Raw genomic sequence first — 8,960 nt, 5'->3', positions numbered from 1 at the left:
GCCACAACTAAGACACAAAGTTGAAGCGTATGAAATCTTTGTCTACTTCTCTGCTATTCAAATCTGAGGTTTGAAGAATTCCGATAAAAAGTTACAGCTGTCTTAGTAACCGCTTCAACATTTTCAGTAACTTTTTATATAAACACCTGACATTTTTACCACTTCCCCAACAACTTAGAGGGTATGATTTATTTGTCTACTTCTCTACTATTCAATTTGTTCGCGAAACATAAATATATTCTACGGATGTAACGATACAGCTGTTTTAGTAAGTGAGTTAACACATTTTTACCCAACTTTTTCCAAACAACTGCCGTTTTGACCACTCCCTCAACAAGTCAGACAAAAGGCACTGCATCTCAGTGCAAGAGGCGTCACTGCAGTCCCTGGTTTGAATCCAGGCTGCATCACATCCGGCCGTGATTGGGAATCCCATAGGGCGGCGCACAATTGGCCCAGCGTCATCTGGGTTTGGCCGGGGTAGGCCATCATTGTAAATAAGAATTTGTTCTTAACTGACTTGCCTAGTTAAATAAAGGTTAAAAAAACAGCTCGTCTCAAACAGATCCATTACTATGGATACTCACAGACACAGAGGAGCATATGTGGCAGCGTAGGCAAAATGATGAAGAAGGTGAGGCAGCCAAGGCAACTACTGACCACTACTACTGAACCACAACTACTGACCACAACCACACAATTACTGACCACAACTACTGAGTACAACCACAAAACTAATGCCCACAAAAACGTGCATACAACTGAGATCCAAACTGGCCATTGTTTTATTTGAAAAGATATGGAGCTTTATAATGTCCACTTATGTACCTAGAATGCTGTATACTGTACAGTGCCTTGTAAAAGTATTCATCCCCCTTGGCGTTTTTCCTATTTTGTGGCATTACAACCTGTAATTTAAAATATATTTTTATTTTAATTTCATGTAATGGACATACACAAACTAGTCCAAATTGGTGAAGTGAAATGAAAAAAATTACATGTTTCTAGAAATGAAAAATAAAAAAACTGAAAAGTGGTGTGTGCATCTGTATTCACCCCCTTTGCTATGAAGCCCGTTAATAAGATCTGGTGCAACCAGTTACCTTCAGAAGTCACATAATTAGTTAAATAAAGTCCACCTGTGTGCAATCTAAGTGTCACATGATCTGTCACATGATCTCAGTATATATACACCTGTTCTGAAAGGCCCCAGAATCTGCAACACCTCTAAGCAAAGGGCATCACCAAGCAAGCAGCACCATGAAGAACAAGGAGCTCTCCAAACAGGTCAGGGACAACGTTGTGGAGAAATACAGATAAGGTTGGGTTATAAAAAAATATCTGAAACTTTGAACATCCCACGGAGCACCATTAAATCCATTATTAAAAAAATGGAAAGAATATGGCACCACAACAAACCTGCCAAGAGAGGGCCATCCACCAAAACTCATGGACCAGGCAAGGAGGGCATTAATCGGAGAGGCAACAAAGAGACCAAAGATAAACCTGAAGGAGCTGCAAAGCTCCACAGAGGAGATTGGAGTATCTGTCCATAGGACCACTTTAAGCCGTACACTCCACAGAGCTGGGCTTTACGGAAGAGTTGCTAGAAAAAAGCCTTTGCTTAACTTCTTATGGCTGGGGGCGCTATTTTCATGTTCGGATGAAAAGCGTGCCCAGAGTAAACTGCCTGCTACTCAGGCCCAGAAGCTAAGATATGCATATTATTAGTAGATCTGGATAGAAATCACTCTGAAGTTTCTAAAACTGTTTGAATGATGTCTGTGAGTATAACAGAACTCATATGGCAGGCAAAAACCTGGAAGTGGGAAATCTGAGGTTTGTAGATTTTCAAGTATATGCCTATCCAAGATAGTGTAAATTTGGTTCCACTTCCTGGTTGGATTCCTAATGCTTCCACTAGATGTCAACAGTCTTTAGAACCTTGTTTCAGGCTTCTACTGTGAAGGGGGAATAAGAGCTGTTTGACTAAGGGGTCTGGCAGAATGCCATGAGCTAAGTCACACGTGCGGCCGTGAGAGCGAGCTGCGTTCCCTTTCATTTCTAAAGACAAAGGAATTGTCCGGTTGAAACATTATTGAAGATTTATGATAAAAACATCCTAAAGATTGATTCTATACATCGTTTGACGTGTTTCTACGAACTGTAATGGAACTGTTTTGACTTTTCGTCTGGACTACGTGCCTGCGCCTTGTGAATTTGGATTTGTGAACTAAATGTGCGAACAAAAAGGAGGTATTTGGACATAAACGATGGACTTTATCGAACAAAACAAACATTTATTGTGGAACTGGCATTCCTCGGAGTGCATTCCGATGAAGATCATCAAAGGTAAGTGAATATTTATAATGCTATTTCTGACTTCTGTTGACTCCACAACATGGCGGGTATCTGTCTGGCTTGTTTTGGTGGCTGAGCGCTGTACGCAGATTATTCCATGGTGTGCTTTAGCTGTAAAGCTTTTTTGAAATCTGACACAGTGGTTGCATTAAGGAGAAGTGTATCTTTAACTCCATGCATAACACTTGTATTTTCATCAACATTTATGATGAGTATTTTTGTAAATTGATGTGGCTCTCTGCAAAATCACCGGATGTTTTGGAAGCAAAACATGACTGAAAACGCGCCAATGTAAACTGAGATTTTTGGATATATATATGAACTTTATCGAACAAAACATACATGTATTGTGTAACATGAAGACCTATGAGTGCCATCTGATGAAGATCATCAAAGGTTAGTGATTAATTTGAACTCTATTTCTGGTTTTTGTGACTCCTCTCTTTGGCTGGAAAAATGGCTGTTTTTGTGACTAGGCACTGACCTAACATAATCGCATGGTATGCTTTCGTCGTAAAGCCTTTTTGGAAATCGGACACTTAAAATGGTGTATAATACTAGTATGTTTGAGGAATTTTAATTGTGAGATTTCTGTTTGAATTTGGCGCCCTGCACTTTCACTGGCTGTTGTCAAATCGATCCCGTTAATGGGATTTCAGCTGTAAGAAGTTTAAAAGAAAAAAATAAGCAAACACTTTTGGTATTTGCCAAAATAAATGTGGGAGACTCAACAAACATATGGAAGAAGATACTCTGGTCAGTCGAGACTAAAATGTTGCTTTTTGGCCATCAAGGAAAATGCTATGTCTGGCACAAACCCAACTCTTCTCACCCCGAGAACACCATCCCCACAGTGAAGCATGGTGGTGGCACAGCATGCTGTGGGGATGTTTTTCATCGGCAGGGACTGGGAAACTGGTCAGAAATGAAGAAATGATGGATGGCGCTAAATACAGGGAAATTCTTGAGAGAAACCTGTTTCAGTCTTCCAGAGACTTGAGACTGGGACTGAGGTTCACATTCCAGCAGGACAATGACCCTAAGCATAGTGTTAAAGCAACACTCGAGCGGTTTACGGGGAAACATTTAAATATCTTGGAATGGCCTAGTCAAAGCCCAGACCTCAATCCAATTGAGAATCTGTAGTATGATTTAAAGATTGCTGTACACCAGCGGAACCCATCCAACTTCAAGGAGCTGAAGAATGGACAAAAGTTCCGGTGGCTAGATATGCCAAGCTTATAGAGATATACCCCAAGAGACTTGCAGCTGTAATTGCTGCAAAAGGTGGCTCTATAAAGTATTGACTTTGGTGAGGGGGTGAATAGTTATGCACGCTCAAGTTCTGTTTTTTTAAATTTCTTGTTTGTTTCAAAATAGAAAAAAATATATTTTGCATCTTCAAAGTGGTAGGCATGTAGTGTAAATCAACTGATACAGACCCCCCCAAAATATATTTTAATTCCAGGTTGTAAGGCAACAAAATACTTTCGCAAGCCACTGTATATAGTTTTTTGTCCTCGTCTACTTTCATGGGATTTCCTCAACATTCTAAAGGTCCCATTGTGACATCACTCCCAACGTTCCATTTTATTCACTGTAAACAATTTAACTTCAAATTTGCAAACATTCGCTTAAAATAATTCTCCAACAGTCATTCTTGAACCACTCACGCTACACCAAATAAACTTTCACATGTTCAGGCTATCCCAACTTCAAATTCTTTACTTTTATTGACTATAACTACACAAATTAGCATAAAATAACCCACCCAACAGTAACTTTTGAACCGTTCAAGCTAGCGACACCAAACCAAATTTCACATGTTCAAGCTCTCTTATCCACTGCCACAAAAAAACTGTTAAAGAGCTGAAGCAAGTCAAACATTTTTTCTTCATCATTATTCCCAGAGCTACTCCTCCTACAGCTTTTATTCCGAACCATACCATTTCAACTATAACATGCAGAGAGGTCTAACATGAGTTGATAACATTTTTATTTTTGATATCACTTAAATAAAAAATTGATGATCAAAATATGAAATATTTTGGAAAATATTCAAATGTACTGTTGACGAAAAAGCTCCTTTATAAAAACGCCATAATAATATTTAATTGTGATGTGGCATAGGCTACAACTGAGCAGAGGAGTTTTAGGTTTTCCACATATGAGGAACATTTGTTAGCTGGGTCAGATTATATTTTTTTTACTTTTTAAAAACACATTTCATATAATTTTACATCATATGCAATACCAGTCAAAAGTTTGGACACACCTACTCATTCAAGGGTTTTTCTTTATTTTTACAATTTTATACATTGTAGAATAATAGTGAAGACATCACAACTATTAAATAACACATATAGAATCATGTAGTAACCAAAAAAGTGTTAAATCAAGTGTTAAACCTTGATGACAGCTTTGCACACTCTTGGCATTCACTCAACCAGCTTCATGAGGAATGCTTTCGCAATAGTCTTGAAGGAGTTCCCACATATGCTGAGTACTTGTTGGCTGCTTCTCCTTCACTCTGCAGTCCAACTCATCCCAAACCATCTCAATTGGGTTGAGGTCAGTTGATTGTGGAGGCCAGATCATCTGATGCAGCACTCCATCACTCTCCTTTGTGGTCAAATAGCCCTTACACAGCCTGGAGGTGTGTTTTGGGTGATTGTCCCATTGAAAAACAAATTATAGTCCCACTAAGCACAATCCAGACTGGATGGCATATCACTTCAGAATTCTGTGGTAGCCATGCTGGTACAGTGTGCCTTGAATTCAAAATAAATCACAGACAGTGTCACCAGCAAAGCACCCCCACACCATCACACCTCCTCCCCCATGCTTCACGGTTGGAACCACACATGCGGAGATCATCCGTTCACCTACTCTGCGACTCACAAAGACAAAGCCGTTGGAACCAAAAATCTCAAATTTGGACTCATCAGACCAAAGGACAGATTTCCACCTGTCTAATGTCCATTGCTCGTGTTTGTTGTCCCAATAAATTATCTTCTTATTTTTGGTGTCTTTTAGTAGTGGTTTCCTTGCAGCAATTCGACCATGAATGCCTAATTCACCCAGCCTGGGCTGCAATCTGATGTGCAATTAACTCTAACTTATTCTCTGCAGCAGAGGTAACTCTGGGTCATCCTTTCCTGTGGCGGTCCTCTTGAGAGCCAGTTTCATCATAGTGCTTGATGGTTGTTGCAACTGCACTTGAATAACTTTTAAAGTTTGTAATATTCCAGATTGACTGACCTTCATGTCTTAAAGTAATGATAAACGGTCATTTTTCTTTGCTTATTTGAGCTGTTCGATTGGCTCAAACGGGTTAAGGAAAGAAATTCCACAAATTAACTTAACAAGTCACACCTGATAATTGAAATGCATTCCAGGTCACTACCTCATGAAGCTGGTTGAGAGAATGCCAAGAGTGTGCAAAGCTGTCATCAAGGCAAAGGGTGGCTACTTTGAAGAATCTAAAATATATTTAGAACACTTTTTTGGTTACTACATGATTCCATATGTGTTATTTCATAGTTTTGATGTCTTCACTATTATTCTACAATGTAGAAGAAAAAAGAAATACCCTTGAATGAGTAGGTGTGTCCATACTTTTGACTGGTACTGTGTGTATATTTAACAAAAGAAGTCGAGCTCTGCCCCACCTGCGCTGAACGACGGGTTGCCACTGGCTGTAGGTTAAGATTTCCCTTCACTGGAACTAAGGGGCTGAAACCGAACCATGAAAAACAGTCCCAGACCATTATACCTCCTCCATCAAACTTTACAGTTGACACTATGCATTCGGGCAAGTAACATCCCTCCTGGCATCCTCCAACCCAGATTGGTCTGTCGGACTGCCAGATGGTGACACGTGATTCATTACTCCAGAGAACAAGTTTTCCACTGCTCCAGAGTCCAATGGCGAGCTTTACACCACTCCAACTGATGCTTGGCATTGCGCATGGTGATGTTAGACTTGTGTGCGGCTGCTCGGCAATGGAAACACATTTCATGAAGCTTCCAATGAACAATTCTTGTGCTGATGTTGCTTCCAGAGGCAGTTTTGAACTCGGTTGTGAGTGTTGTAACCCGACAGACGATTGTTACGCACGATGCGCTTCAGCTCTTGTTATGTGAGTTTGTGTGGCCTCTCACTTCGTGGCTGAGCTGTTGTTGCTCCTAGATGTTTCCACTTCACAAGATGTTTCTACTTCACAATAAGAGCACTTACAGCTGACCAGGGCAGCTCTAGCAGGGCAGAAATTTGACGAACTTACTTGTTGGAAAGGTGGCATCCTTTGACCGTGCCACTTGAAAGTCACTGAGCTCTCCAGTAAGGCCACACAGCCATGTAATCTATGGAGATTGCATGGCTGTGTGCTCGATTTTATACACCTGTCAGCAACAGGAAATGAAATAGCCGAATCCACTAATTTCAAAGGGGTGTCCACATACCTTTGTATACATAGTGTATATAACTGATTGTTCAAAGATATCTATAAAAATGTCCTTGTCAGGAATACATGCAGACTACAGTATGTCCATTAATGGAATAGGTTCCATTGATGCTGTCAGAATAACCACTTCAGAAGTAGAGACAAAAACCCTTGAGCCAAGTGGATGAGGTGGAACAGCTGCTATTGGGTATTTATATATCACCACCCCTTTTTTAAACTACTGGTAATTGAATTAGAGAGATAATACACCCTATCATGTAGCATGAAGAGTACTGCAGTTGGGGAAAGGGCTTCACCTAGTGGAGACTTCATGTAAAGGCGTGGTTCCTTTGACCTTGTTTTCATGGAGCACCTTTGTGTTGTAACAAAAGAAGATGTGGATACTGCAGAATATAGAACTCCAGTGCTTCTCTGGAACAGACTGTTTATATCATTTTTGTTTCTCTACAGCATTTTTGCTTATCAGAACTGTGCTGATGCATACCACTAAGCTGTACACAGATTCAACCACATGTCACTTACTGAACACTATTTTTATGGTGTCAATGAATTTATTTAGGGAGAGGGGCAACTTCAGGAAGACATTATGTTACAGTCATTAAGAAATAACATCCTCTAGCAGTCATACATTTACCTTGGGTACCTTACTAATCCCCACTGCTGCCTATGGCTATATCCTTTATACACTTACCCTGTCATTTTTCTCTCCACGCATGACATTATTTTTTAAAACTTGCAATAAATACTCTCTCCTATCATTCTATCATCATGTACTACAATATAAATATACCAGTATCGTTGCGGTTACAGGCATACTGTATTATACAGTCAAATAATAAGTGTTTGCAGTTGCTAGTTACCTCTGATCTGTAGTCACACATGACAACAGAATGTTCATACAGTAGCTACGTGTGGCTAACATGAATTACGAGCATCTCTACCGACTTCATACAGACATCTGGTGAGGACATGGTCCCTCAGTGGTCGAGGTGCATATACACATCCCTCAGTGGTCCCTTCAACCTTGGGAATGCAGCAGTCATGTTCATGTTGTGGTCAACCTGCTACCAAGTCAGCGAAGATTTGTCCCCCAATATGGCTTTAAAGTCTGTTTTTGCCTTTATTTAACATGGCGCTCCTGTATTTTTTGGTTGTCCGAATATTCATTTAATGGCCATATGTAACTATAAAGTGAAAATATGAAGAGGATCTACCGCAGATTCGTCATCAATAATAGGATGAATAATGTATGGGATGAATAGTACTAGACAAGCCATCTGTTTGAATAGGCTTGGTTACCACTCTATTGCCTCCTCTCTTTCCCCATCCTCAGATAGGACCACTGCAGAGACTACAGACTACACATGCTCAACCCAGCGATACACCTGCAATACCCCTGCTATGCAACTACACTCCTCACAAGTCCTCATATTCAAGGGCCTTCAAGTCTCAAGACATGACATTTCATGTCTTGAGGACAGAGCCTGCTTGAAGTTAAAGGGACACAATGGTTTCACTCCCCACATAACTGATTCTGTCAGCTTGAGTAAATTCTAAGCAGAGCTATCTACCACAGTTGGTCTTGGTGCTTTGGCTGAATGGGGACATTCTAAGGTTCTGTTGCTGAAGGAGGTGAAGGTCTTTGGAACGTGGAGAAGGGATGAAGAGGTGCAGCCAGGTCGGGTGGTGCTGGGTATATTTTTGGCAGTGTTCAGGGCTTGGTGACCCGCTTTCAGGGTGAGGGACACAGTGTGACAGAGGTTGCCTTCCGATTCCTTACCCTTCTCCCAGAAGTGAGCACTAGCTCACTCACTGGACCCGCATGAGCTAGGGAGTTTCCACCCGGGTGCACACTTCGGGAAGAAGGGAAGGGAGTCGGCCACCAATGGTCTCTCTCCCTGAGTGTGCAAGAGGTCAGAGTGGGGAGGTCAGGGGTCAGCCAGGTCGAAGGTCACAGTTTGTTGGCGTTGTTCCGCAGGTTGTTGAGCTCCAGCTCCAGCTGTTGGAGTCTAACGTCTTTCTGCACCAGCTCCTCTCTCAACCTCTTTAGCTCATCTTGCTGCCTGAAGAACATCCGCATGAGCTGGGAGAGAGGAATGACACACACACACACACACTGAAGGTCAGGGTAAA

At 41.1% G+C, this 8,960-nt stretch overlaps 1 protein-coding gene across 3 annotated transcripts in view; it reads right to left on the bottom strand.

Moving 5' to 3' along the window:
• Positions 1-8,637: 8,637 nt before the first annotated feature.
• LOC139530400 (coronin-2B-like) overlaps positions 8,638-8,960 on the bottom strand; it is a 48,995-nt gene continuing 48,672 nt past the window's right edge. For all 3 annotated transcript variants that reach the window (XM_071326773.1, XM_071326771.1, XM_071326772.1), the window contains exon 12: positions 8,638-8,910. In XM_071326773.1, the coding sequence (XP_071182874.1) occupies positions 8,779-8,910 (132 nt within the window). In that variant the 3' untranslated portion in view covers positions 8,638-8,778. The remainder of the gene's footprint in view (positions 8,911-8,960) is intronic.

This window comes from Salvelinus alpinus, chromosome 9, assembly GCF_045679555.1.
Source record: "Salvelinus alpinus chromosome 9, SLU_Salpinus.1, whole genome shotgun sequence".
Taxonomy (NCBI): Eukaryota; Metazoa; Chordata; class Actinopteri; order Salmoniformes; family Salmonidae; genus Salvelinus; species Salvelinus alpinus.
This window is presented reverse-complemented; position numbering and strand designations above follow the sequence as displayed.